General features: G+C 50.2%; 11 protein-coding genes across 11 annotated transcripts; 8 read left to right on the forward strand and 3 right to left on the reverse strand.

Moving 5' to 3' along the window:
- Positions 1 to 1,720: 1,720 nt before the first annotated feature.
- On the forward strand, positions 1,721 to 2,524 carry ABOM_003190 (NPP1 family protein; the record flags this gene model as incomplete). The annotated part of the gene is made up of 2 exons (XM_022530320.1): positions 1,721 to 1,944; positions 2,032 to 2,524. The coding sequence occupies 2 exons, from the start codon at positions 1,721 to 1,723 to the stop codon at positions 2,522 to 2,524; spliced, it is 717 nt and encodes a 238-aa protein (XP_022392669.1).
- A 438-nt stretch (positions 2,525 to 2,962) lies between these two features.
- On the forward strand, positions 2,963 to 3,673 carry ABOM_003191 (DUF3237 domain-containing protein; the record flags this gene model as incomplete). The annotated part of the gene is made up of 4 exons (XM_022530321.1): positions 2,963 to 3,185; positions 3,237 to 3,446; positions 3,506 to 3,573; positions 3,632 to 3,673. The coding sequence occupies 4 exons, from the start codon at positions 2,963 to 2,965 to the stop codon at positions 3,671 to 3,673; spliced, it is 543 nt and encodes a 180-aa protein (XP_022392670.1).
- Positions 3,674 to 4,158: 485 nt separating this feature from the next.
- On the forward strand, positions 4,159 to 5,201 carry ABOM_003192 (isoflavone reductase family protein; the record flags this gene model as incomplete). Its single annotated transcript, XM_022530322.1, has 3 exons — positions 4,159 to 4,399; positions 4,533 to 4,914; positions 4,979 to 5,201. 3 exons carry the CDS (start codon positions 4,159 to 4,161, stop codon positions 5,199 to 5,201), a joined length of 846 nt encoding a protein of 281 aa, XP_022392671.1.
- Positions 5,202 to 6,024: 823 nt separating this feature from the next.
- On the forward strand, positions 6,025 to 7,215 carry ABOM_003193 (gelsolin family protein; the record flags this gene model as incomplete). Its single annotated transcript, XM_022530323.1, has 1 exon — positions 6,025 to 7,215. One exon carries the CDS (start codon positions 6,025 to 6,027, stop codon positions 7,213 to 7,215), a length of 1,191 nt encoding a protein of 396 aa, XP_022392672.1.
- Positions 7,216 to 7,531: 316 nt separating this feature from the next.
- Positions 7,532 to 8,600, reverse strand: ABOM_003194 (class I SAM-dependent methyltransferase; the record flags this gene model as incomplete). The annotated part of the gene is made up of 4 exons (XM_022530324.1): positions 7,532 to 7,732; positions 7,790 to 7,973; positions 8,045 to 8,148; positions 8,229 to 8,600. 4 exons carry the CDS (start codon positions 8,598 to 8,600, stop codon positions 7,532 to 7,534), a joined length of 861 nt encoding a protein of 286 aa, XP_022392665.1.
- A 1,032-nt stretch (positions 8,601 to 9,632) lies between these two features.
- Positions 9,633 to 10,022, forward strand: ABOM_003195 (uncharacterized protein; the record flags this gene model as incomplete). Its single annotated transcript, XM_022530325.1, has 2 exons — positions 9,633 to 9,707; positions 9,798 to 10,022. The coding sequence occupies 2 exons, from the start codon at positions 9,633 to 9,635 to the stop codon at positions 10,020 to 10,022; spliced, it is 300 nt and encodes a 99-aa protein (XP_022392666.1).
- Positions 10,023 to 14,553: 4,531 nt separating this feature from the next.
- ABOM_003196 (GlcG/HbpS family heme-binding protein) lies at positions 14,554 to 15,042 on the forward strand (the record flags this gene model as incomplete). The annotated part of the gene is made up of 1 exon (XM_022530326.1): positions 14,554 to 15,042. The coding sequence occupies one exon, from the start codon at positions 14,554 to 14,556 to the stop codon at positions 15,040 to 15,042; it is 489 nt and encodes a 162-aa protein (XP_022392667.1).
- A 2,350-nt stretch (positions 15,043 to 17,392) lies between these two features.
- Positions 17,393 to 19,013, forward strand: ABOM_003197 (neutral amino acid permease; the record flags this gene model as incomplete). Its single annotated transcript, XM_022530327.1, has 6 exons — positions 17,393 to 17,553; positions 17,607 to 17,620; positions 17,668 to 17,740; positions 17,793 to 18,483; positions 18,532 to 18,729; positions 18,783 to 19,013. The coding sequence occupies 6 exons, from the start codon at positions 17,393 to 17,395 to the stop codon at positions 19,011 to 19,013; spliced, it is 1,368 nt and encodes a 455-aa protein (XP_022392668.1).
- A 543-nt stretch (positions 19,014 to 19,556) lies between these two features.
- ABOM_003198 (protein kinase domain protein) lies at positions 19,557 to 20,334 on the reverse strand (the record flags this gene model as incomplete). The annotated part of the gene is made up of 4 exons (XM_022530328.1): positions 19,557 to 19,675; positions 19,735 to 19,900; positions 19,956 to 20,257; positions 20,316 to 20,334. The coding sequence occupies 4 exons, from the start codon at positions 20,332 to 20,334 to the stop codon at positions 19,557 to 19,559; spliced, it is 606 nt and encodes a 201-aa protein (XP_022392663.1).
- Positions 20,335 to 21,669: 1,335 nt separating this feature from the next.
- ABOM_003199 (uncharacterized protein) lies at positions 21,670 to 22,355 on the reverse strand (the record flags this gene model as incomplete). Its single annotated transcript, XM_022530329.1, has 2 exons — positions 21,670 to 22,047; positions 22,104 to 22,355. The coding sequence occupies 2 exons, from the start codon at positions 22,353 to 22,355 to the stop codon at positions 21,670 to 21,672; spliced, it is 630 nt and encodes a 209-aa protein (XP_022392664.1).
- A 729-nt stretch (positions 22,356 to 23,084) lies between these two features.
- Positions 23,085 to 24,721, forward strand: ABOM_003200 (MDR family MFS transporter; the record flags this gene model as incomplete). Its single annotated transcript, XM_022530330.1, has 2 exons — positions 23,085 to 23,661; positions 23,736 to 24,721. The coding sequence occupies 2 exons, from the start codon at positions 23,085 to 23,087 to the stop codon at positions 24,719 to 24,721; spliced, it is 1,563 nt and encodes a 520-aa protein (XP_022392681.1).
- Positions 24,722 to 27,547: the final 2,826 nt, after the last annotated feature.

Below are 27,547 nucleotides of genomic sequence, written 5' to 3' on the forward strand. Positions count from 1 at the left end.
CCGTCCGTTGTGTCTGCACAGACGGAATCATGCATAATGCGCCTCCCCCATTGCCTCCCCCGTCCTGGCCGCCTTGCTTCCTTGGGCTCGATTTATTTCCCTAGCAAAACGACAGAGATCCCAATCGCTGGCATCTCGTTCTTGTATCATCACACGCTGCCTTTTGAACGTCGTTCGGAAAAGCGTCGGGACGTGGGTGGAAGCGGATTCGCGTCGGATTTCTCCACATGGACCCGGCGAGTCCTCGGATTTCCATGGGAAACCAACTAAATACACCTACTATTGGGATTTGACAAGAATCATGGATACAGCATGGGTCGGGGCCTCGTGATCACAAACGGTTCTTGGGAGATCGTTTAGTTATAATTACTCGAGACTCTAGCAACAAGCAGACCGATTCGAGCGTCGAGGCGAAACGAAATGGAGACACACCGACGAAGTACCGTCAGGCGCAACATGATCAACAGCCGCGACCCACGATTTTATGCGGTACGCAACGTCCTGGGAAGAGTGCTTGTCGAGCGCAAAGTAACCGTTGAAATATAGTGCAATGAGTGCCGAGTCCGGAAGCAGAAGGTATACACTGCCCAGCTCATTGGCTCGTCTATAGTCTGATAGACGTTGCGCAGTGTTCTAAGGATAGACCATCCTGTACCGACTGCCGTGAATCCGGTCGACCATGCACATACCCTCCCAAGAAGGTCCGAAGCCCCTTGCAACGCTGGTATGTGAGCTATCTGGAATCGCGCGTGGTGCACCTCGAATCCGCCTTCAAGTTTCTATTCCCCGGCGCTGAGCCAGATATGCTACTCGAGTCGATATTGGCCGCAAAGCGCGGATGGGCATCCCATCCGCCAGAGTTGTATCCTTCTCCCGTGCCCTCCTCACCGGCCTCTACGGAAACGACCCATAGCCCGGATTCGATACTCCATTGCGACCCACAGGTGAACGTGAAGCCAGCCTCTCGAATAGCATGTGGGGATGCGATGTCTCCGGCTGGGCTGAGTGACACAGAGCACGATGTTATTGAATGGTCCGTGGTGCCGAATGACAACATCCTTCTCGATATCCTATAACAACGCTTGCCGCAGGAGAGCCACTGAAGACTCGGCGACCTGCTAGACATTTAATTTCCGACCCTGCTAGCTTGATTTTATACCCCTCCATTCTGCATTGTAGCTGCGGTGTCCGTCGACATGGGAATCTGCACACGACTCATGATGGTGTTGTTATTGGCTGCTCGCGTTATCACGATAGATAGCGAAGGCGGTCTTGATCTGTATATATTAATTATCTTTCAATTCTGTGGCCCGTGTCATCCGTGTTCGTTTATTTTCCAAGCCATTGGCAATTTGCGACCTATCAGGTCTCTACATCGGAACGCATGAATGGCGATCTCTACCTCCCGGTGTTCTTCAGGACGCGAGCTAAGGTCGATGGTGTGTTTTAGGTAGACTAACTAAATTGCCAAGCATCCACTGAGCATCATGAAATCCGCCACGTTTGCCGGGATTCGGCCAAGCAATTCGGTACTTTTGGCAACTCGGAAAGAATTTGTCCGAAGAGATGCCTGGGAGCTCACTGACAGTCTGGGAGACACGTAGATAGACCAGGTTATTGCTGTGTCGGACGCTGATAAACGTATAAGTACTCCGCCAGATGTCGCCCAACCCGTACAGATATCATTGGTAGACTAGTACAATTAATTATCTGTTTCAACATGCTTCGCAAATCATCGCTCCTCTTGACTACCGCTCTGCTGGGATCCCACGCTCGAGGTGCGGTGCTTCCGCGAACCAGTATCGACCATGATGCTGTTGTGGGATTTGACCAGACCGTCCCCAGCGGCACCACCGGAGAGGTGTATCTGGCTTACCAACCGGCTTTGTATGTGGTCAATGGCTGCGTGCCCTTCCCAGCGGTAGATGCCGAGGGCAATACGAAGTAGGTTTCCGAGTTACTCCCCCATTCACCAGACCGTTTTCATGTACACCACAAATGATATCATGGCATACTCATCCTCGTCAACAGTGCCGGTCTCGAGCCTACTGGGGATTCTAGTGGGGGTTGCAGTAGCAGTACCGGTCAGATCTATGTGAGAGGCGGCACGTCCGGGGACTACTATGCCCTCATGTACTCTTGGTACTTCCCCAAGGACGAGCCATCGACTGGCCTAGGCCACCGCCATGATTGGGAAGGTGTTATTGTCTGGCTGTCCGACTCGACCTCCACGTCCGCCGATAACATTGTGGCGGTCTGTCCATCGGCACATGGGGGCTGGGATTGTTCGACCGATGGCTACAGTCTGGATGGCACCAGCCCATTGATTCAATACTACAGTACCTGGCCAGTGAATCACCAATGTGGGCTGACATCCACTGTTGGTGGTACGCAGCCCTTGATCGCCTGGGAGAGTCTCCCTACCGCTGCCAGTACGGCGTTGGAGAACACGGACTTTGGAGATGCCAATGTTCCCTTCAAGGATGCGAACTTCGCATCCAACCTCGGAAAGGCCACTTTCTGAGGCGGGGTACGAGTATTTATGGAGGAAATTCCGACTTGGATCTACCGGTAGTTGAGCAAGGTTGATGTCGAAGGGAACGACCAAAGGCATGGCATGTTTTAGCGGGAATACATGTATCTAATCACCGTATGTGGGAATTCTGGCAGTTTCTGGTCTTTCGCATGCCGTATTGAGAGAACAACAGCATTCATGTACCAATCTTATAGCTCTGTGTGGAGCGTCTCTCGGAAATGGAGTTCCTAGCGGCGGATCAACCGAGGCATCCATGGTAATGAACCCAGCCAGCAAGTGCCGAACGCTAGATAGACGACTAGGAGGACCCGTGCGGCAGATCCGGATAATGTTTACGGTATTCGAGCTCCACCATCGAATGAACATACTTATACTTGCGGGGTACCCCAGATTTCGATATCGTTTGCCTCAGCATCCACGCGCAACATGTTGTCCTTCGTGAAAAAAACTCTCCTGCCGCTCCTTCTCCTGTCTCAAGCCGGGCATGGAGCTGCGGCATCACCTGCATATCCAACCACCCCCGAATTGAGCTTTCTCTACACAGCCTATGTGAAATGTGAAGGCACTCTCATGGAATCTCCCGGCCCGCGTGGAATCCGCAAAGCCATCCCCATCGTCGGAGGAAACTTCACCGGCCCCCTTCTTTCCGGTAGCGACCCCATGATGAGTTCATAGGTATCACACACTAACACCATGTCAGGGGAAATTCTCGATGTCGGTGCCGACTGGGGGTTGATTGATCCTCAAAGCAATGTGTTCTCGGCGGACACGCGCTACAACTTACGGACGCATGATGGCGAGAATATCTTCATCCAGACCTCGGGCCCGAAGTCTCCCTCTGGCCAGCTGCATCTCCGGTTAGTGTTTGAGACTGGCAGTGAGAAATATTACTGGTTAAACAATATTGTTGGTAAGTCGGTTCTGTGGCTGGTAGCATGCCACATTATCGTTGCTGACGGGGGACCTTAGCGATCGGTGTCTTGACCAATGTCGAGAAGACCTCCAACTCGTCACTGCTTCGTATTGATGCATGGAACGTAAGGCCGCCTATCCATACAACGACTCCATTGAGATACGGATGCTGACGGTAGACAGTTTGCTTCCGATTGGAATGCCACCACGACGACTCTAGTTTGAGACTGCCTGCCATTGTTCGGTCATGGGGATCCTAAAGACAGAAAGCATAGGTCAAATAGCAGTTGAACCTCCTGCAAATATATGAGTTGATGATCAAATCGTACCGGGTAGTCCATAAGCCATGAGTGTCGCATTCATACGGTCCTCAGTTTCGCTCTATGTCATTGTCCAGGACTACGCATTGGAGTCAATTTGGCTGTGACTCCTGTGAGTAGCCTTTGGGGGCTTTCACCGTCCACCGCGAGCCTCAAGCTCCACACGTAGCGGAGAATTAGGTCAAGCCATGGCCACGACACGAATTTCCCACCGATTCCACCATCGCTCCACTATATTCTATACTAGTTTTAATTGGGCCAAACCCCGCACCGAAGGTGGATGAGGATTAATAATCAGGGCGCAGGATGAAGATCAGCTGGTATACGGCGAGTTATCAAAGATGCCTCTACATACATGCACGGAGGATATCGACAGAGACTGATGACAAGATGACTTCGTTCAAACCCAAAAACATCCTGCTCTTCGGCGCCACCGGGAACATTGGCTCCTACATTTTAGACGCCATTCTTGCCGCACGGGAGGAATTCGACCGGGTCGCTATCTTCACTTCGCTGGCCACCGCGGCTGCCAAGAAAGATTTCCTGGATGATTTGAAACGCTCCAAGAATGTTGAGGTACTCGTCGGGGACTTGCAGCAGGATGAAGATGCCGTGAAGAAGGCGTACGAAGGTACGTCGCTGCTCACTGCGTTACACTCATATTTCCTTGTGAAAGCAGCCATGAATGAAGATGGCCATGATGGCCTCGATTAAACGAAGCTTCCGGCTCAATCGAAAGGCAGTCCCTTACTAATGCATACCAGGAATTGATACCGTCATCTCGGCTTTGGGTCGGGGCGCAATAGCTTCCCAAATCCCTCTCATCCGTCTCGCCGACGCCTCTCCTACTGTGAAATGGTTCTTCCCCTCCGAATATGGCACCGATATTAAGTACTCCCCTGCGTCGGCGCAGGAACAGCCGCATCAACAGAAATTAAAGGTACGGGCATTCTTGGAGAATGAGAACCCCACCGAAGGGACGGTATCCGATTTAGCGTACACGTATGTCGTGACAGGCCCATATTCCGACATGTATGTTCATTTTGCTGGTAATCCGATCGCGGGTGGGTGGGACGTGAAGGGCAAGAAAGCGACCCTGCTAGGAGAAGCTGGCAGCGCGAGGGTGAGTTTGACCACGATGACAGAGTAAGTCACCCAAGTTATAGATTCACAGCCCATGCCATGGAACTCAACGAGGTCGGTTGTTTAGTGTTGGAACGCTCGTGCTGGCGGCGTTACGACACCCCTCCGTGGCTTTCAACCGCGCACTCAAGGTCAATTCATTCACCACAACACCGGCCGACATTCATGCCGAGTTTGTGCGTCAGACAGGTGGCCAGCCGTGGCCTGATGTTCAGTACACCTCGCTCTCCCAATTGCGTGAGGCGGAATCCGAGCCTGGACGGCAGGCAAACCCGACGCGACGGTACTGACACTGCGACGGATCTGGACCGAAGGAGGCACTCTCTACGATCAACGAGACAACGCGTTAATTGGCGAGCCACCGGTGCAGACATTGGAGGATGTTGTTGCCCAGGAAATCAAGCAATCGTCTTAAGTTGTGGATATCGGGTACAGCTTTATATGCTTTGTGTCTATTCTAAATGCGATAGAAGCGGAACAGATTTCCGATACAGCTTCAATTCAATCGGTAGTTGCAGTGAATGCATGATACTGGCTCGTATCGAATAGTTACCAAATAAGATTTGTCAGGACTCCTGGTGGTGGTTAGCTAAGGAAGTCTGTTGAGAAGAATATAGGCGTTCCATACTTGGAATATATACAATGACTCTTCCAACATGAGGGCCTTGTAGGGTCGGTTCAGTCACGTGTGCGCAACCGTGAGGTGAGAGGAGTAACCAGAGTAGTTGGTACAGACTCTTTCTCGCCGTGACTACAACTATACAAGTGTCATTCGAGATGATCCCCATGGTTCAGCCGGATCTCAGGATCTATGTTGACGATATCACGTGACCACCATGTAAGGGGCTTTCTGACGGTCCCCAGTGCATGCCATCTGGCCCAGAGAGGATCCAGCAGACAATCCTACCACGGTGGCAAAGACTGAAGCACCACCTCCGCATTGCTTGCAGTGTCGCCTCGTCTCCTACCTGGAGTCTCTTACTCATTACGATTCGAATTACCCCGCCATCGGGCCAGCCACTGGACCCACTCGCGTGCGTCATTGGCAAGATTTCCCGCCAACAAATCTCCAGAGATAAACAGAACGACCTCCAGGTAACCGACTAACTCACCATGGCGCCTCACGAAGGACTAGTGCACCCCAAGGAATATGACATCAAAGACAGCAATGTGGAGCTGATCGGATCCGACCTGGACCATCGGGTCAAGTACAATTCGGCGGCCACGGAGCCAGCCTGGAAAAACGGTCAGATCGGACAGGAGGCCGGACTGTGGATCTGGCGGATTGAAAACTTCGAGGTCGTGCCCTGGCCCAAAAGCCGGGCGGGCGAGTTCTACGACGGAGACAGCTACATCGTGCTGCACTCGTACAAAGTCGGAGATGACAAACTCGGCCATGACATCTTTTTCTGGCTGGGCAGCAAAACCACCCAGGACGAGGCGGGCACCGCCGCGTACAAGACGGTGGAGCTGGACGAATTCCTGCACGGAGCCGCGACCCAGCATCGGGAAGTCCAGCAGCAGCCGTCCGAGGATTTCGTGTCGCTGTTCCGTCGCATCACAATCCGGTCTGGCGGCGTCGCCTCCGGATTCAACCACGTGGAAGAAGAAGCCCCCAAGGAGGTGACGACGTTGCTTCGCGTCTTCAAGCATCCGGGCGCGGGCCGGATTGACTCCATTATTGTGTACGAGGTGGCACCCAGCTGGCAGAGCCTCGACGACAAAGACGTCTTCGTCTTGGACAAGGGCGACAAGATCTGGGTTTGGCAGGGCAAGACCTGTAGCCCGATGGAGAAGGCCAAGGCCGCTCAAGTGGTGAACGACATGACGCTGGCGAAGCACGTCGACGTGGAAGTTCTATCCCAACTGGAGTCGCGATCGAAGATCTTCGTCGACCTGTTAGGGGGTAAGGGGGTGGGCCAACTCTCATTCCAGGCTCCCCGTCCGGTCTCATTCTCCCAGCGATCCCACGATGCGAGCGGTGCGGCGCGTCCATCCAAACTATTCCGCCTCAGCGACGCCTCGGGCACGCCCTCCTTCAATCTCGTCAAGGATGGCGGGCCCGTTCGCCGGTCGGACCTGGACGGGAACGATGTATTCCTATACGACGTGGGCAGCCGACTGTGGGTCTGGCAAGGGTCGGGTGCCAGTGAACGCGAGAAGGCGTTGTGGCTGAAAGTCGCTCAGGCTTATGTTCGGCATGTACAACAAACCCAGGACGATTCTGACGCATACTTGACCCCGATCTCTAAAGTCGTGGAAGGCTATGAATGTCCCGCATTCCTCAAATGGATCGAGGTTTAAGTAGAAGGGGTCACCCATCGTACATCAATGCCGCTATCTGAATCCTCTGTAGCCGTCAGGCCCATTTGGAAATCGAAGAGTGTTAAACATTGTAAAATGATACAAGACGCCAATAGAAGCGGTCACGGTATTCTTAAGTCTGATGTTGATAGCAGTCAATAGGGTTAATATAAGAACGTAGATTAGGATCAGCTATATCACGTTTATATAGATGGACCAGTATCTAAGGTCGTCCTATGGTAATGGTGATCTTATCCGACCGCCGAGAAAAAGTCCAAATAGTCCTTGAGCCACTTGAACCACGACTGGAATCCGTTTAACGGCGCTCACTCTGTCCATGCCCGCGTCTGAGTCTAAAGGCGAGTATCTTCGGGAATTCCGTGAAATTCCTCGCTGCATATTCACGCGAGGGCTCGCGGAAGGTATCATCGAAGTTCACTTCCTCAAGGGCATCCAGGATGAGGCCAGCCCGAAAGAACGGGGCAAATAGATCTTGGAACGACCTGTGGAATGAGATCTACCCGGGCATCATTAGTTCTTCGGCGTGCGGAGGGTGAGGGTGGAAGAGTTCTACCGGCGGCTGATGCTCGCTATCACTAGAAAATAGGAGTTGCCGTGCAGGGGCCACGTTTTGGTATTGGCTCAACAGTATGGACCGGTCTATTACGCGTTGGCCAGTCACAGGATCCTCATGGACTGTGATCTGGCGCTTCGCGCCACTCGTAAAGAATAGAGGGTGAAGCACAGTCGCAATGAAGCTGTAGCATGTCAGCACGAAGACGAGGCTTTCAGAGATCAACGCGGTAGTTCGAATAAAGGTAGGGCCAACCATCCGTCTTGCTTCAGAAGGGATGTCAAGGATACTGCTAATGGTTCCAGATCATGAACATCCATAATCCCCATGTTCATCACAATCGCATCAAATCCGTCTTCCTACAACGTGTTAGCCAGGGCATCGTCTTCGCTTTCGGCCTCTAGCAGAACATGTTCCAATTGGTAAAACAACGACGAACCAGAAGGTTACCACCGTCAATGAAATGCGCCCAATGATCTTTGTTGGTCACATCAAGCAGCTTGAAGGAAATCTTGCGTTCTTTGTCCAGCCTTCCTTCTTGGTACCAGATAGCTGTTCGCGCCTTTGCATGTTCTAGCATCGCGGTGGCGCCGTCCGTCGCGACGACAGAGAATCCTTCTTGAGCAAGCCATCGTGCAACCAGGCCATTCCCCGTCGCGAGGTCCAAGGCACGATTGCGCGTCTGTCCACTGATCATTCGTTGCAGGACAGGCAACTCGAGGACCGAGAAGTAGTCGTTCCCGTCATTGCCCATCGTTTCATCCCAGGATCTAGCATGATTCTCCCAGGCTGCCAAAGCCTGACCGTCCATGCCTGTTCGTTCCATCAGGCTGCCCTGGCTATCCATATACAGAGAGGTTTACGTCAAAGCTCTGCCTTCACCACACCCAACCGTATGGGCATACTAATAGCCACAGGGTGAGTCATGGTCTCTCGTATTCCATTGCTTGGCTTTCTTGGCTGACCGATAGATATTCCATTCGACACAAAACTCTGTTAACTCGTCCATGTCTTCCGTGCGTGCCATATCTTACGCCCAGTGGTAGTTCGTGGAGTCACAGAGATATTTTTAGCCTACATGATGCGGCTGGTTTTAAGCACCGTGTATTTTCATCTAGTCTAGGTGGGATCACTCTAGTGGAGATGTCTTACTGCCTCGGCACCAAAAGCCTTGTCAAGGTAGTCTATAGTGTAGAAGAACGACTCGCCGGCAGAACTGGGGCCTTTTAACTTAATCAACCGTTGACATTAAGACATGAAATTGGCTAGACGTGCCAGATGCTACCGATCCCGTCCAAGAACCTTTTCCGGCTTTTATCTATGGAGCCTCGTCGAGCGTGGGTCTGTATGCCGTTCAGCCTGCCAAGTCTTTGGTGAGAATTTACGCCGTCAAGGCTGAACTCCAGAATGACTTTCAGCACATCGATGGAGAGAGATTGTAGGAGGCTGCAACGTGGAAAACGAACCTTGAGTGTCTTCTACGGTGTCTTCAAACAGGAGCATTTCGGGCAAGTTTCCTTCGGGAGTTGGGTGGATTAGACGATATTGTCAAGGGGCTCAAGATACAACAGCACGGAGGCGTTCGCAGCTGTGGGGCATAAAACCAGAAGATGCAGCGGCGGAAGAACAAGCTTCACGCAGTGAGATGCTGGCGCTCCTCCAAAATTATTCCGTTGACATCCCGTCAGGCGTACACGGTCACCAGGCGAGAATCGCTCTTGGCTCTGTAGATCATCAGCCCGATGCCGTCAAGAAGCCCTCTCAGGTGATAAAGTATCAGCCACGTGGATCCTCCGCCGAATGAACCCCAGAAACCACTACTAATTAACCCCGGAACCCCACCATGGCGCTCCCTGACCTCTCCGAGTTAACACACGTACATACCAGTACCATGGCGACCTCTTCGTCTTCTACCGCCGTACGTCGTCCCTTTCCTGAAGACACATTCTGACCTCTCTTCACACAAGTGCTTCAACACCGGTTCCTCTATTAACCATGCTCAAAACAGCAGGACAAGCCGACTGATCTCGGAAAGTCCGCAGCGTGGACCCCACACGCCAACTCCAGCCCAGACCCAGAGTCCCAAAACTACAGTACCTTTGCCTTTCCCTATGACCCATCATCACCGGAGGGCATTCCTCCCCCGCGGAAACAAGGTGGGGGAGGCACACTCTCCCTGGTAGTGTTTGGACTGGTGATCGTTGGTATTGTGTTACTTTTTGCACTTACGTGAATGCGATCTTGATTTCCAGGGTGATGGTGGAGTGCGTTGGCTTTGCGTCTTGGATGATAGTCACACCGAGTATAAAGGTTCGTTGACCGGTGATCATGATCTCGTGGCTTCAGGTTGAGATCGTATGTACTTCATTCATGTATCAGTGCTACAGACATACCAAATCAAGGACCACGTCACATACCAATTTCGCCTAGTTGAAAATAAACAGACACAACGTCTTCCAAACTGTTCGTACTGGGCCTAGAAAAGACGCCAAATCTTTGGTCTATCTCCGAAACTGGCATCATATATCCTATGAACCATGGTATCCGCCAGGGATTAAAATCTAAACCCTTTCAGCATCACTGACGTCAACCTGCAGATCTCGATTAGTTACCATGTTGCTGTTAACTGCTCGATCTCCTATATATAATCCCCTTTTTACCTGCCGGTTTTCTTTGTTTTGTTCTTTCTTTCTTTCTTTCTTTTTTTTCTTTTTTTTTTTTAATTTCCACTAGCTGTGCAGAGAAAGCCCGATATTCTGAGAGACGGGACCAGCCTTGGCCGGTCTCTCGCATCAAGGTATTCAGCTGTTTAATATTGAATTCCTCTCTCCTATCATGACGGACAGGCGTCCTTCCCGACGAGCACCGGAGCGCACGTGTCTCGCCGAGGTGCTGTCGTGTCACTTCGGTAGATAATACCACATTGCTGCAGGCGAATCCAAGAACCCACACGGAACAGATTTTGAGGCGAGGATCTGCAATAGAAGGGGTATACCGAGATCAGCTCGGGCTGAAGAGCTGAAAGATCTGGGCAGTCCAGCCCCACTTCAGAGGCCTCCACTCAATCTTACTCCGTACTGATAGGGCCTTCCTACGAGTTTGACCCACAGATTTATGGAATTATGGAGAACTGGACCTTAGAGGCTCGGCTAATCCAAACTTTAACCAGCCATGGCTGGCCTTCGATTTGGAAAGGGACGTGTGTGACGGCTTCTCCAAACCTATCTCTTGGGTAGAGATATTCAACAGTCGTGGCGAAGGATAGGTGGGGTGAACGTTTTCTGTTTTGTTTTGTTCTATTGTCTTCTATTATTATTCTATTTCTTGTATTTTCAACCCGACTTGACAGGAGCCGATGGTATCGACTGATCGTATTATTATAGGTCACTTGTCTCAAAGGGAGTGCGACTGAAAGAAGATAGGATCTTCGGGTCACAGACAGCAAGACAATAAATAGACTTTATACGCGTCTCGGTCTCATTTGAGTAGTTTGAATGATCATTGGAAACCCAGCTGCAGTTGACTATTGAAGGTGAACAAGCTAAGTGGACCTATTTTAGTTTATTACATCTTTTTCTCTCAAGAAAAACATTCAGCTTCATTTCTGTGATTGCTATACGCGCGATCTGCGATATGGTACCCACCCGCAATGCCCGTGGCTGGCTCAGGACATAGCCTGGCTTCCGAGGTCCTAAACATGAAATAGGTCATTTACCCAGGGACGTTTCCTGACAATTATTTTATTCTTCTTTCTTAAGATTCATCCACTGCGAAAGGAGGGTTGTACTACGTACACGGCACTCACATTTGTCCTCAATCTCCTTCTGAAATCTGGCCGCGATCTCAACCAAAGCATGATGGTTAGTTCTTCCATTTTTTTGGCAGCCCTCTACACCAGTGCGGCCTGGGCAGCGCAGACTCCCCTAGGCGCCACTGGTGGTGGAACGAACTGTCTCGCCCTTTCAGGAGACTCCCCCCGTGCAATCTTCGACGCGTGCTGTTCAAGCGGAAGCAAGTCCGGCAAGGCCTCTGTCGATGGGGTCGAGTTCACCTACTCCTGTGACAAATGGGCAACCCCCTACACAAAGACTGCCGTGAGCGCAACGAGTCCGCGCCAGTGTGCTCAGCTTTGTGCCGCAAACGCAGAATGTCCGGCGAGTATGTGGAGTCGCAAGGGCGAATGTTTCTTCATTACCTCCGCTACCTATAGTGCTAGGCCGATCAAGGCATTGCTCCTGCTCGAGAAGACTGGAAAATTGGTATCTGTATCGGAACCTGGCGGTGGGTGCGAAGAAGCTGTGGAGGCAGGAAAGGCACAATGTGAAAAGGATGCGACAGCCAGATGCGACGCGGACAAGACAGCTCTGGAGGAGAATGCCAAAGCCGAGTGTGCCAAGCAGGTTGCCTCGACTCTGGCACAATGTGACGCGGACAGAGCAAAATGTGAGGAGGGTGTTAGCGACAAGTGTCGGGCTGAGACTGCGGCCGCTGTGCAAGAGAAAGTCAACCAGTGTGAGCAGGAGAAGGCAGCTCTCGCCGAAAACAAGAAGAAGCAGTGTGAAGCAGAAAAAGCGGAGATGTCTGCCTCCTTCGAGGCAGAGAAGCAAAAGCTTCAGAAAGCCCTTGATGAAGCCAACCAGAAGTTGAAGGAACTCGGAACCGGTACCAATCCGGACACATCTATCTCGCCGACCTCGCCCGAGAATGAGGCCCTGATTCAAGAGATCTCTCGGGAAAACTTCTCCTCGATTTGCCCAAAATTCGGCGGCAAGACCTTCATCACCGTTGACTCACAGGGCTATAAACATGAGTGGACCCTTCACTGTAATACAAATGTTGCAGGTGCTTCCACACCCAACTACAACTTTTCTTGCCACACACAAGATATCATCAAGCTTCTGAAAGAGCAACAGGAGAACCCCAATTTCCGTGCCCTGTGGGTGAATACCAACAACGTTTGCACTCCTTGGACAGGGGGAACAGTCTTCGCTGGCGGCATATTCTATAACCATCACTTGGTCCTGCCAACACGCCAGGCGTGGAAATAAGGTGATTCGCGCGACATAACCTGGTGTGATCAGAGTATCCGACCTGCTTTCGTTGCTATGTGAAGGGAGGCGTGCGAGCTTGTGACGATGTGTTAATAGTCGTTCTGTGCGATTTGAAATATAGACGCTCATCTCGCAGGCTAGATATTGGGTCCAATACTAGATTTATTGTCTCCCATGGTAAAAAGGAAGATATTTGGCGCTAGTTACGTAAAGCTGAGTCTGTGAGATGCTATAAACTTCACATGGGGCTTAGATACATGTATCGATGGGAAGCCAGACTTTATGCAGATTTTCCCCAGCTCCAGACATGTAAATCTTTTGGTCGTCCTCCTATTCCCTTCGTCACTCTATCCGGATGAACTGGGTATATTTAGTGTTCATCAAGATATCACTCCCATAAAGAAAAGAAACGGTCGACCACTCAGTGTAATCTACTTTAGCCAGAGAAGTTCGAACAGTACGGGATGAGCCCAGAGAAACTATGATGTGACTGACGAAATTAGGTTGGATCTGATTCGTTTCGGATACATTTCTGAGCACCTTATGCCAATAACTGTCTTGGCCTAGTTCTCGGTACGGTGAATTTGGGTCCTACTCCGGTTGTATTGTCCAACATACTATCGTGAAGCCAAGTTGCTCTAGAGCAGCAAGTCCCTGCAATGCTCACATCTTGAAGCAATGAGGTCTCACCATATTGATAAGTCATCCGGTCCCCTTTACTGTCCGGAACAGTCCAAATCAAACTTGCAAGCACCACTTAAACGAGCAAATAGAGGGTCAGGAGGCCTCACATCCTACATGGATGGAGTGATATAAGGACAGTTAAATCGCCAGGCAGAATGTAAGATCCTACTAGCAAGAAAGCGCCACCGGGTTGTATTCTTCGCTACTTGGTCCACTCCGTTGATTGCGCCTATTTACCAGCACAACATCAAATTCTATACAAAGGTCAGCGTCTAGAGACATACATAGATCGAAGTGTGTCCCTGTCCGGCTTCAAAGGTCGCGCGATAATCCGATTGCTATGCGTGGAGCGAATCACCGCATCGGCAACCAGATTTAGAAATAGTACCCTGTTGGAAACAGCCACATTAAACCAACCCCCATGTCAGGGGGTCGGTACGGCGTTCGCCGCTATGCGTCCCTCGGTAGTTGCCGGCTGGAGAGATCTCGTTATATAATGGCCTGGAAGCCGGGGCGAAGGTTGCTCAGAATGTCGCTGCCTAAGAGCAATTGCATACTGCTTTTGTGGTGGCTTAGAAATGGTGGCCACTGCTTGATCTCCGCGTCTCCCAATGGCAATTGCACTCCGCATTCGTAATTTCGCGAGAAGGAATTGCGATCTACCTCGGCCAATCGATAAAACAATTGTCAGAGCCAACTTGTATATTAGCTTGGCGGCTTGGCCCACGGGAGCTGCCGCCTTTTGGACCCTGAATCCCTCGCTTCGGGCTCTCATGGGAGGCGCAGCGTTGGATTCCATGGCTCGGCCTACTTTAGTTTCGAGGCGGCGAGTCGGCGGCGACTTGGCAGATAGCCGAGGGTCTAGCTTCGCCTAACGGTTCTATATAAATGTGTCGAACGACTGGACGGAATCTCATCTGCTGGCACCTTTGTGTAATAAATTATTTATACGACACGTTTTTCGAACCTACCATTACTACCCTCATCTCACAAACCGGCATACCACCGCAAGCGAAAACAAGCGCAAAAATGATGACCAAGCTCTGGATCATTGCTGGCTGCATGGCGGCGTCCTTCTCAACCGCTGCCTCTACGAACCTCCTTCAAGAACACAACATTCCACTGAGTCTCGCCCTCGACATCGCACAGAATGCGGTCCAGAACTGTGCCAAGAACCAATATAGCGTATCGGCCGCGGTGGTTGACCGTGAAGGTGTCTTGCGCGCCCTGCTGCGCGCCGACAATGCAGCCATCCACACCCCCGAGGCGGCGCGCCGGAAGGCCTATACAGCCGCATCCTCGCGTACAGCGACCAGTACCATGGTCAGGAATATCCAAAATCCCGGCGCCGCTCAACTTGCGGCGGTTGATGACTTTCTCATTCTCGCTGGTGGTGTACCGATTACAGTCAACAATGAGACGGTCGGCGCTGTCGGTGTTGGTGGTGCTCCTGGCGGAGATCTCGATGAGGCTTGTGCGAAGGCCGCACTCCAGCAGGTGGCAGACAAGCTGGTATAGATTCTATGCCTGATAGGATATTGTATAGGAGTAAGGGTGGTATCCAGACCACCAGCTCTTTTGGATTTCGCCTTCTAGCACTGGCATCTGTGGCTTTGGTATTTGGCAATGCTATAGTGCTGCTTTCGGGATAATTGTTGCCCAGAGGATTGGGATGTATAGCCAACACTTACCTGGTTTGTTTTCGAACGGCTTTGAGATATTGAAGTTTTCTTGACCTGCAATGTGGATGTAAATATGGACTTTGAGACAATGCTTAGCATAGTACATAAAGCAGAGCGATACATACCTTTCACTCTTCATTTATGCACCCTTTCTTTGTCTTATGAATGGCAAGAGCTCTCCTTGTCGAATCCTGATCCGCTATAGAGTATCTCGGTATAATGATCCATGCGGCAGTGCTGCCAAAGCACACAAGTAGGAAAAAAAGATAGATCGTCGGTTATATTATCGGTGCCAGACATCACCACCTACTTTGGTAGCACTACCCCTTGTGGATTAAACTTAGTATTAGTGCTTACAATTTCAGTTTAGCTCAGCCCCTTATTGACTCGACAGCTGTTGGCATGATAGGTTATCGATTCTACCAAACAGTTCGTTATCACTTTGCTGTCTTAATTAGCGCAATGTTGACAGAACAACGAGCAGATATCGGGCCCACCATGTTGGCAGGCATGACGTCTTACTTAGGTGGAATTGAAATACTACAGTTACTTTGCGTAGCTATTATGTGTGATTTCTGTTCCTGCGTACATAATGCCACCTTTGCTTAGCAATTGGTCCGCGAGCAGTGAGCAAAAGCAGAAGGGTGCCGTATGTATTGTGGCAGCATGGCCCTAATGTTCCTAGACACACAGAGCAGTTTCTCGCTTATCGATATGATCTGAGTTTTTTCGTGACTGGTCAGGGCCACTTCTATCTCTGCCTTTTCACGTCGACGTGGCGACTGAGAAATCCACCTGTGCTGACCATCACCAAGGTGGGACGCGAACGGACTCGCCGGCTTCGAAGTACAAATCCAGGGCTGTCTTCGTTATCAGGTGTGCTGTACAAACGAAGACAAAAGAAGATGACCAATATCTTACTCGGAAAAGTTGGACCTGAAAATAATCTCGCTAAGCAATTCTTCAGTCCCGATAAGATAGCAGCCGCCACCGCCACAACGGCCGATCTTCGGCCTCACGGCGAGCGATTCGAGCGAAGGTTCGGTACCGGGGTTGGTCAATGGCCAGTAACAAACCAGGAACTGATGATGGCTGCCAATAGTAATCCTTCTACTAGTCCAAGTGGAGTCAAGGTGCCACCTATCACGCCCGTCATAATTGCTCACCGAGGGCCACTGGGCGCTGCGAAGCATGCCACTGGTGCGTTCGATAACAGCGTTCGGATAGGGCGGGAATGTCCGGATGCGTGTCATGTCTCACCCCAAGTGTAGTTGGAGATAGCATGCGTGATTTCGGAGGGAGAGATCCAAACTTCGGGGCAAGGGGTTACATGGATGATCCTCAGCCGTCGCCTATAGCGGCTGGGATGAGAACTAGTCTGACAAACTAGGTTGCAAAGGATCCGGCCAGTGAGAGGAACCATGGCGCAGGATCTTCCAGGCTACTAACCTAATTTAGGGATGGATATGAGGATTGAATGGTGCAGACGACGCCGACTGGAACTGCCTATGTGTCCTTCTAGAATTATCTGAAAAAAGTTTATTTGTCGCCCGAATCCAACCAGCAAACCCTAGCCTGCTCCTACGCCCAGTTTCCAATTAGTATGAGGTTTAAATAGCAACCCAGGCAAACCTTAAATAACCCAATATCCATTTGGTCTCATGTCACGAGGGGAGTGGAAGACTGATATCAGGCCATCCAACTGCAACTCTTTCTCGATGGTAGAGGAGGTCTGGGGAGCCACGTTATCTCCCCACAAGAATTTAGGCAAACGTGAGGGACATATGGAGAACATCTTTTTAAATGTCTCATCGGCCAATGGTAGTGGCAACAGGGGTGGGTTCTGGAGCCCATTCTATAGACCCACATCTCATAAGCATCGTCCGTTGAATTGCTGAGGGCCATTGGAATTAGGTAACAGGAACAGGAAAATGCGGTAATAATCATACTACTCCGCACTGGAGATGGGCTACTGCGGTTTCAGTCCAGATTCCTCTAAATACCCCAGGATCCACCGTATGATGGGGACGGTAACCCCCGTCTTGCCCGTCTCCTTTGCTTCTACTCTCTTTTCCCACGCTTTCCTGACCTGATTCACCCTCCCCTCTCCCTCGTATATCGATCCTATATACAGTACCTTCCTCTAGTCCCGTTCCCATTTCTCTGAATCGCGCAGAGTCGACACCATGGATGTTTTACCTGCATACCCCGGTACACACGGGGTGGACAAGAAAGAAGACGAATACTCTGCGGATGCTGAAAAGAGGGATATCGCCGCTGGCCAAGTTCAAGATGCATTCGGAAGCGAGGAGGACGCGGAGATCAAGTACAAGACCTTGACTTGGTGGTATGTATCTCATCTCCCTGCAAGGCATATATCAGGGGCTAAAACGTAACTAGGCAATGTGGCTTGCGTCAGTCTCTTCATCATGCACGCAAGGATATCGCTAATGCTAGGTAGTCATGATTTGCGAATCTGTTTCCCTGGGCGTGTTGTCTCTGCCAGCAGCTGTCGCCACCTTGGGTTTCGTTCCGTAAGTCTTGCGGGAAAGAGAGATGCACATCTGGTGACTGACGGTGAACTAGGGGTGTTATCTTGATCGTTGGTCTTGGTATTCTCGCTTTATACACAGGTTACAACATTGGTCTGTTTCGCCAGCGGTACCCTCACATTCAGAGCCTGGCAGATGCCGGAGAAATCCTGCTCGGCCGCTTTGGGCGCGAGCTCTTCGGTCTGGGCCAATTTCTCTTTTGCATTTTCGTCATGGGAAGTCATATCTTGACTTTCCGTGTCATGATGAACACCATTACCGAGCATGGCACCTGTTCTATCGTCTTCAGTGTGGTAGGTATGGTCATTTCGATGGTACTATCTATCCCACGAACGATGAAGGGAATGACGTGGGTTTCATTCGCCTCGTTCCTCAGTATCTTTGGTGCGGTCATGATTACCATGATCTCTGTGTCTGTACAGGACTTCCCTGACCGGACTATTCATGCCACGGTGGAGACAAACCTGTACACGGGATTCCAGGCCGTGTCCAATATTGTCTTCGCCTACTGCGCGCATGTAGCCTTCTTTGGCCTGATCGCTGAGATGGAGAATCCTAAGGATTTCAACAAGTCTTTACTCATGTTGCAAACGTTCGAGATCTGCTTGTACCTCACTGCCGCCGTTGTCATCTATTACTATGTTGGCACTGATGTTCACTCCCCCGCCTTGACCTCCGCCGGACCAGTCATGAAAAAGGTTGCCTATGGCATTGCTATCCCCACGGTACGAACCCATTCTTTAGACTCGCCGAACATTGCTAACCCGGATCAGATTGTCGGTGCCGGCGTTGTAAACGGCCACATCGGTCTGAAGTATATCTATTTCCGGGCCTGCCGCAAGTCAGACCTCCTGCACAGCCGCAGCTGGAAGTCCGTCAGCATCTGGCTGGCGCTAGGCTTCATCTGCTGGGTTGTCGCGTGGATCATCTCCGAGGGTATCCCCGTCTTCAGCAACCTAAACAGCTTGATTGTAAGTTCCTTCTTCCTCAACACTTGCAACCAATAGCTCTAACCCCTCCCCAGAGCGCCCTGTTCGCCAGTTGGTTCAGTTATGGCTTGAGTGGAATTTACTGGTTGCATCTGAACTATGGCCAATGGCTGTCCAGCCCAAGTAAAATTCTGTTGACCATACTCAACATCGGAATTGCGCTGATTGGTCTTATCCTCTGTGTGTTGGGCTTATACGCTTCAGGAACGGCTATTCATAATGATGCTAGCAGCATTGTCTTTTCCTGTGCCAACACTGACACTTAATGGCCTGGCCAACGCTCTACAGGAACATGAGTGGACGACTGGACGCTAAACCTAAGACGATGCGCTGCTTCACAACGTGGAGTTTGCGTTTTCAAGAGGCGTAACGTCTCGTTGGAAGCCTGGCACAGTTTAATTAACTCAGGTCGAGCACTCGAGGTCAATTCGAATCGATCGTCATGGCATTAGTCCAGGGCCCAAGGTCATTTCCAATATTTCCAATACTTATTCTTTTATACTATAGAGGCCACGAAATCATGCTCAGCTAGTCTGAATAGCGTTCGGGCTTTTACTTTTTTTTTTTCTTTTCCCTTTTTGGTGGTTTAGAGCATCCATACTTGCATCTATAGAGAACACATTAAATACGGGTCAAGCAGTGTACTTCTGTTGGAGATACCCACTTACGTACCTTCAGAATGAGGGATATCTTTACGTGGAGCGTGTTTTATGATGATGATAATGCAATGAATATTTAAGTTACTCCAACTAAGCATTCAGCCACGGATCCTGCAGTAGATCCTTCGCTGTCTTCCTATCTTCAGGCCTCTACTGAAGCATCCCTCTCAGGAAAGCTATAAACACCTCCTTATTTTTCCCCTTGACGAAGTCTTCCGACAGTTCTAAACTTGCTCCTGTCGGGATCTCTACGTCCTGCTCCCATTTCCCTACAATGTTGTCTTCGTAAGCCTTTGCCAAGTCTATTAAACGAGAAGTGGATACCCACCATCAATGGTAAAGAACTCATGACTTCGGTTTTCACGCTGGAGCATATCTAAAGGAGGTGGCCCTAGAAGCCGCATGACTTCTGCAAGATGTGCCCGAGTCGAAGACCCTTTGCCATCCGGGTCATTTCTATAGAAAAGGCGTCTCCCCTCAAATAAATCCCACACCTATTATCCCTAGGTGATTATTACATGGGATTGAGAGTACACAGGTAAAGCATACCATAACCCCAACATTCCATACCTCGACGGGATAGCCCCAATCAGTCCTGAGCATGACTTCCCGTGATCTGTCAATATTTGGTTGAGCATCGTGACTCCTCCTCTCATCTCCTCGTACAGCAGGTCCAAAATCACTTAAAACTGCTCGGCCAAACGCTTTCGGCAAGTCGAAACGTCGGGAGGCATATACTGGCAAACCATTGACGATTTTGCGGGGTGAAGGATCCTTCAGCTCAGCCTGCGTAAAACGTTCAAGGATCCACTTGTCTTCTATGTCCTGAAGAATATTATCGCTCTTGATGTCTAGAACTTTGCAGGTTAGAACAACGCATTTCGCCAAGGTCACGTGGACACGTCTTACCGTGTGCACGAGCTTGCATTCAGTGTGCAGATAGTCAAGTGCAAGAAAGATCTGCACAAGACCAGATTTGAGGAGATCTTCAGTGAAACGATGGCTAGGACTACGGCACTTTAGGTCTTCAAAGCGCCTTTGCTGCCCATTTTATGAGTCTGGCCATTATTGGCTCGAAGGCGAATAAGACGGGGAGCCTTTGTTAAGGCGAGATAATCAGAACATAGCATGCAGGGGATGAGAGATGAAGAGTTACTCAAGAGACTACTGACTCATCATCTTGTTGTCTGTTATTATTCCTGGAGACCTTGATGTTGCTTACTGGTGTGGAAACACTGCTTCTTTGGTGATTAACGTAATGATATCATTTGCCATGCCGAAAGGACGTTGATCTGGGAACTAAGCGGTTATCTACCTCGGGAGCCTAGGGTGCTTCGTACATCCATTCATAGTAATCCAATTATCGCAAGTAGGTACCGTTGCACCATCCACGGAAAGGTCGCTGTAGCACACTCGATGGGATCATAGGCTCGTGTTCTAGGAACTCTGACAAAATATCTGTGGTAGGGGTACGCTCTGCATGATTGCACCTTCTTGGATGAATGATCGTTCCACCAACCTTGAAATGTTGGTTATCCTTGGGGCAAGCTGTCCAGTCTGGAACATCTGTAATGGGGATATTTCTGGCTTCAGTCTGCGTAGTTGTGCTGCCCAAGATCTCGGCAAGCCCGTCATTCAAAGATCTCCAGCCACTGTTGGGTAATCCATTGTAAGGATCCCTTGCAAAAGCGAGCCACAAGTCCTGCATTCTATCACTTGTGATGGCTTAGAATTTGGTCCCACGACCATCGACATTGCCGTAAGTTCCCATGATTAGCGGTAGCTCGGCACTGCGGTATGCTCCTACTGTGGGGTCGGGGGAGACATTTGACAAGTTTCCATGATACTGGTAAAAAAAGGTAAGTCGATTACTTGGTAGTCGTTATCTTAGGCCCTGAGCTTGAGGACACATGAATGTAGACGATGGCTCCTTCAGGTTTGCTCCATAGATGACCGGAACATCGGCATAAGGCCTTCCCTGATATAGGGCGGAATAGTCTGAGAACTCAGTGATGTTGTCCTGAGTTGGCTGAAAGCTCAGTGCAGATCTGGGGGGGCTTTCGATGAAGGTTTGAATGCTCGTTGTTGATTGATTTCGCATGCATTCCAATTGGGTGATATCCGATCCCGTACAGTTGAAGTGAGATGTCATGTTCGGAAAGTTCGATGGACTGCCACTTCCCTGGCTACCAAATAGCCAGACACTCCCAGAGGCCATGATAAGACCCTTAGCAATCGGGTCGTCCGGGTAAGCAAAGCTATATCAGTCGATTGACGCAGCTCCAGCTGACTGCCCCCACAGCGTGGTCTGTTCAGGATTGCCACCAAACACAGCGATGTTATCCCTAACCCACTCGATGGCAAGACGCTGATCCAAAAGACCAAGATTTTGAGATGTCTCTCGCAATGCATGTGAACTAAGGAACCCAAACACACCCAGGCGGTACTGAATAGATACGACAATGTGTGACTGGGACCGTTCAACCCAATTGGCTGGTATCTGATACTGCACCGAAGTGCCACCACTACCAAGGCCACCCTCGTGGAGAAATATAACAACAGGAAGTGCTTCGCATATTCTGGAAGGCGCCCAGATACTAACAGTCAAACAATCCTCACTGACAGGGGTACTGATCAAGTACTGGCCACCCGTCAAAGGGCCATGAATTCCATCACCAGTTCCTGTTGATTGCATACAGGCATTTGGCATATGGCCCGCGGCGATAGATTTGTGGGATGTAGGCAACGGTGCTGGAGGTGCCCGACTGGAGGTTTGGCATATGGAATTCCCAGCCAGGCGTGGACGTTGGGCGTACTGCCATTGACAATGCCACGGACTACATGGTTGCTAGCCCATCGCAGTAACTGGAATTTGAAGGAGGGGCTCACCGGTGCTCGTGGAGGTTGTAACCGTAAGACCGCCTCGTATATCAGAACCGGCACCTTCATTACATTGCGCAAACGTTAGAGCAGTGGCCCATAGAAAAGAGAAAAGTCCAAGACCAAAATGCATGGTCGAGCTGCTGGAGCGAGAACCGAAAGATTTTGAAAGGCGTCGATGGGATAAAGGAACTCTGGCTTTCTATAAAATGCCGAGCGAATGTTCCGATCATTCTAATTTGGAACAGCAAGCATCCCCGAAAGACTTTCTGTTGACCGGAGCGAGTCACATACTTAGCTACGACGCCATATAAATTGCCAGTGCTTAGTCTATCAGGCATGTCCCGTACTACACTCGACTCGCCAGGCGCCTACACAATTTCGGAAAAAGAAAGGAAGGATATGGGCCAGAAGGGAGTGTTTTTTAAGAACGACACCCTCCCTAGGCATTGAACGTTCCGACTTGACTGGCGATCTACATGTTCCAAGACGTTTTGCCTGCGTGCTATTTGATTGGACCCGAGCGACATCGTTCGGAGGTGACCGAGAGAACCTCGGGTCCACGATAGCTCTCATGGATAATTGTTGAGTTTTGTGGATTTCGCAGCGATTGACTACTCAATAGTCTTTGGGAAGGATAGACGTGAAAAATTGACGTTTTGCTGTTTTGAACGGTGCGCTGCTCTGACTATTCTTCTGCTCCGCCGACCCATTTCCTGAAAACCATGCCCGTAACGCTCTGTCAATTGCAGATTTTCCTCCCTCAGAGCTTTCTCACTTAACGACTGGACTTTAACAATGGTTTCACAGGATTCACTCCCGGATGATCCTGAGCAAAACAGGTCGCCGCGACCAGCCTCTGTATCCGCCCTCTCCCTTCGGCGGAAACAAATCCGATCACATCTGGTGATCATCTCGCTCTTCCTCTGTCTTTTTCTGGCTGCACTCGACGTAACGATAGTTGCACCCGCCTTGCCAATCATCGCGAGTCACCTCAATGCGACAACGTCACAATATACCTGGGTGGGCAGCGCCTATACTCTGGCGAGCAGTTCCACAACTCCGCTCTGGGCCCGGATATCAGACATATGGGGCCGGAGAGCCATTCTGATGCTGTCAAATGGTGTCTTCTTATGTGGCAGCCTTGTCTGTGCGCTGAGCAAAACCCCTCTCATGTTGATCGGGGGGCGAGCCGTGCAAGGTGTGGGCAGTGGAGGAATCATTGTGATGGTCACCATCATAGTGGCAGATCTATTCCCGCTCCGCGAAAGGGCGAAATATTATGCACTGACGGGGATTATCTGGGCAATCTCAAGTGGTGTTGGTCCCATCCTGGGAGGCGTTTTTACACAAACGATTGGATGGAGATGGTGCTGTAAGTTGCCTTACCAGCCCCGTGGGATGTTACCTTGGTAGTGTGCTGATATAAATTGGTTCATTGCACCACAGTCTACATCAACCTACCATTCGATGGTCTCTCGTTGGTAGTCCTCTTTTTCTTTCTGCGTCTTGAACCGGTACGCGCAGCTGCTAGCAGCCTCCGCTCGTTTGATTGGATTGGCTCTATTCTCGTTGTTGGAGGTACGATCTGCTTCTTGTACGGGCTTGAATCAGGCAGCGGCAATGAGCACAAATGGGACTCCGCATTCACACTGGGGCTAATGATTGGGGGACTTGTGATTCTGGCGATCTTTGGTTACTATGAGTGGTCTGTCGCACAGTGTCCCATCTTGCCCGTCCGGAGTTTGCTCAGTCGATCAACGGTCCCTTGCCTTTTGACTGCCTTCTTTCACAGTTTCACATTTATCGCCTATAATTACTTTAACCCGCTGTACTTTCAACTTGTCCTAAAGGTCACCCCCATTCAGTCGGGTCTCTACTTGTTTGCCATGGTACTACCTCTGTCCGCTATGACACTCGCCAGCGGATTCTTCGTCCAACGCACAGGCGAATACCGCCCAGTGATATGGATTGCAAGCTTATTCATGGTGGCCGGGACGGGCTTGTTTATCGATTTCGGGCCCCATTTGGTGTTGTGGAAGATTGTGGTCTACCAGCTCATTGCCGGTGTGGGTGCTGGGCCGCTGTTTCAGGCACCGATGATTGCCTTTCAAAGCGCTCTGAAGCCAGAGAATGTGGCCACCGGCAATGCGGCTTTGACGTTTCTCAAGAATCTGGCCACGTCGCTATCGCTAGTTATTGGGGGTGTGGTGGCGCAGAGTGGGTTAGGGGACGTTCGTTTGTCTAGCTTTAGTGGAGACGGAGAGACTGAGGGGGAGGATAGCAATCAAACTGCTCTTCTTCCCGGCTTGCGCAACATGTGGATCTTTTACACGGCCATTTGTGGTACCATGGCAATTGTCTCACTTACGATCAAGAGGCACAGCCTGTGCCAGGATAACGACAGTGAAAGGGCGGTTCAAAGCACGGATTGACAGCGGCTATGGTTTTGTATGGGGTCATACGGCTGCAGAGCTCGCAGGGGATATGCTAGATTACTTAGAGTGCCCGGACTTGAGTATTTATGTTGTTCCAAAGCAATTCGACCCATAATCTTGCCCTATCTGTCTGTCGCTAAGACAGGTGTGGAGCGCAAGGAGGGAAGAAATAGCCAGCCACTATTGCCCAAAGTAACTTGGAACCTTTCTCTCCGCAACAGACATCCAGGCGAACTACTAGGACGTCTAGTGTCTAAAGGAAGGCTTGAAGGAAGATCGTAGGTAATGCGATTCATTGCGTCAAGAGACATATGCTCGAACCAGGGCCGTACCGGACTGGTATTTTGTTCTGGAATAATGATATGTTATGCCGATATATTGTATGAATATGCAAGTAGAACACCTCTTGTCTTTATCGCCCAAGTGGAGCGGAAATGAACCAGAATGCCGAGCTCCGATTGGACCCGAGCCGCTCGCCGAGGCTACTCCATGCCATCCATTTATATGCTCTAGGCCGAACTTCACCCCAAGTCACGCCGATACGTTGCCTATACCTACGGATTACGGATAGTGTATATAAAGATAATGAACGCCAAGGGGTTCCCGATGCAGGATATGCGGGCGCTGGGTGGGTTTCTGGCTTAGATTGCGCGCAGGGGGTGAGCTGTTGCCAGCACCGTGGCGGAAGTTCGACAAACAAGTAAACGGAGTTCTTGGGTATCTTCCAGGCTCTGATCTCTCCTGAAAAGAGAGTATAGACATGGGGGCCTAGTTCCTTTGCGCACGGTATAAATAATATTTCATTCCTACCAGCAAGCGGGTCCTGGGGGATAGGATTCTCGGGACAGAGAAATACTATATCACACCAAAGTGCCCGCTTGAGGTTATACTCAAGAATATGCCCGAGGCCTTTGGAATCATGATCCTGAAGAGACAGGAACCTACTTTGTGTGAGCGGGTGTGTCTTTTACAGCCCACTTAGCAGAAGATCCGACTAGGGTATTTCGCCCAACGCGGTACTGTGGATCTTTCTCGCCAAATTTCAACGCCGTCTCACGCACTCGAGGAGTACTCTCCCAACCATCCTCAATCTAACATATATATCTGTGGTGGCCCTTTTTCTGTGCCCCTTGTTTCTTCGTACTAGCTCTTTCGTGTTACTGCTTACAGATATTCTACTCTTCTATATGGTATCTTTTCCTTCTATTACTTTTCCGGTTTCTCCCGCTTCTTTTACTCTTTCCTCTTTTCTCTATTTACTTTTTAGTACTGTCAAAGTAAGATCGCTGTCAAAGTAGTACTGCTGTCCGAGAACTCATATCAAACATTTCTTGCCCACTGGCTTCTTCCTGTTATAAAAGCTAAGTATACACCAGACTACACAATAATAATTCTCCGAGATCCGAAAGATCCTAATACTGCAACTACTTACCTTGCGGGCTAGCCATGACTTACCAAAGTATGGTATCCCTTGGGTATCTGCTAAACCCATGGTACAACAAGTACTATGGAACGCTATAACTTACTCCATAAAAGGTGAACAAAGCTGCGCACTTTCTGCGTTATCTACCTTGCTTGGAATGGCTTGCTTAGGAGGCTATCCTTCTGGAAAGGCTTTAATCGCCAAGATAGTCGGGTTATGTTTGCCGGAAGTGTTTTCCAGCCACAGAGGATGATCATCATCGATTCGCCCCACATAACCAAGATTGGGTAAAGCAGCCGTCAAGAACTGTTCACCAAGGCCGTTGTGATTGGCTACGATATTGCGGAAATGATCTGCATGAACACTCGATTTAATCCAACCGCGCTCGGTAGTGGCCAGCTGAGCTCGAGCTGATCTAGACCGGAACTGCCTACGTGTTTCCACGACATGAGGGGCACTGCCTCAGCTGGGATGGGTCTGTGTACTCGTATCTCCACTAGGAGGGTATAATTCGATCGAGCTCACACTGTGTGGCAGGTACAATTGGTTCTCAGCTGCCAATCTCATCAGCTGTAGCCTCACAACCCCTCATTGAACGAGTCGCCAATATCTAAACCACTGCAGCGATCATGATGAGTAGGGTAGCTGTGGGGAAGATGTCAAGGACATAAATACCGCCGGCTCCCCCAGTCCGCCATTAGGGTATACTCAAGATTCAGTGAAGTACAAAACTCTGGAACATTTCAAGCGGTGTATATCTATCATCCCTTCACATCAGCCTCCGTGAGTCCACCAGATACCACCTGTCCACCACCCATCTGACAGCAGTTCCCAGTCACCTTGCTCCACAACCCAGCCAAAATGCTTGTATACACTGGCAAGATCAACTACGATAGTTATGCCCAAGATGAGATCATTACTGTGATCTTCGGTGGGAACTCCGCCACCATGGACGAGCCGGTGATCGCAACCTGGCAGTGGACTGAGAATGCTGCCGGTGAAAAGAAGGCAAACTCGCTCCACACCGGGTCCTGAACGGGTTGAGAAAGCTGAGCAGCGGCGAGAGGGAAATTGAGTTCCTTCAGAATCAAGCAGAGCAGTCCTACTACTGGTACGTGTTTCTGTTGGTATATTTCCATCATTGCGGGACTCAAGCTGAAAGACGTTTCCTGTAGGTTTAGAGGGCGTGTGACATCGTCCGGGCTAATCTTGACCATGTTCAACCAAGCGAATGAGCTCTGTGTTGACAACATTATTCTTGAAAAAACATATCCATCTGCTTAAAGTTGCTCTGGAGCTCAGTATCGTTTTCTCTTGGTGCCGGCTTTCCTTATTCCAATGCAAGTGAGAGGTCCAGTAGCAGGTGCATTTTCTTCGGCTCCTAGGACCTAGTTTCTTCT

The sequence above is a fragment of the Aspergillus bombycis genome (assembly GCF_001792695.1).
Source record: "Aspergillus bombycis strain NRRL26010 chromosome Unknown contig00012, whole genome shotgun sequence".
NCBI lineage: Eukaryota > Fungi > Ascomycota > Eurotiomycetes > Eurotiales > Aspergillaceae > Aspergillus > Aspergillus bombycis.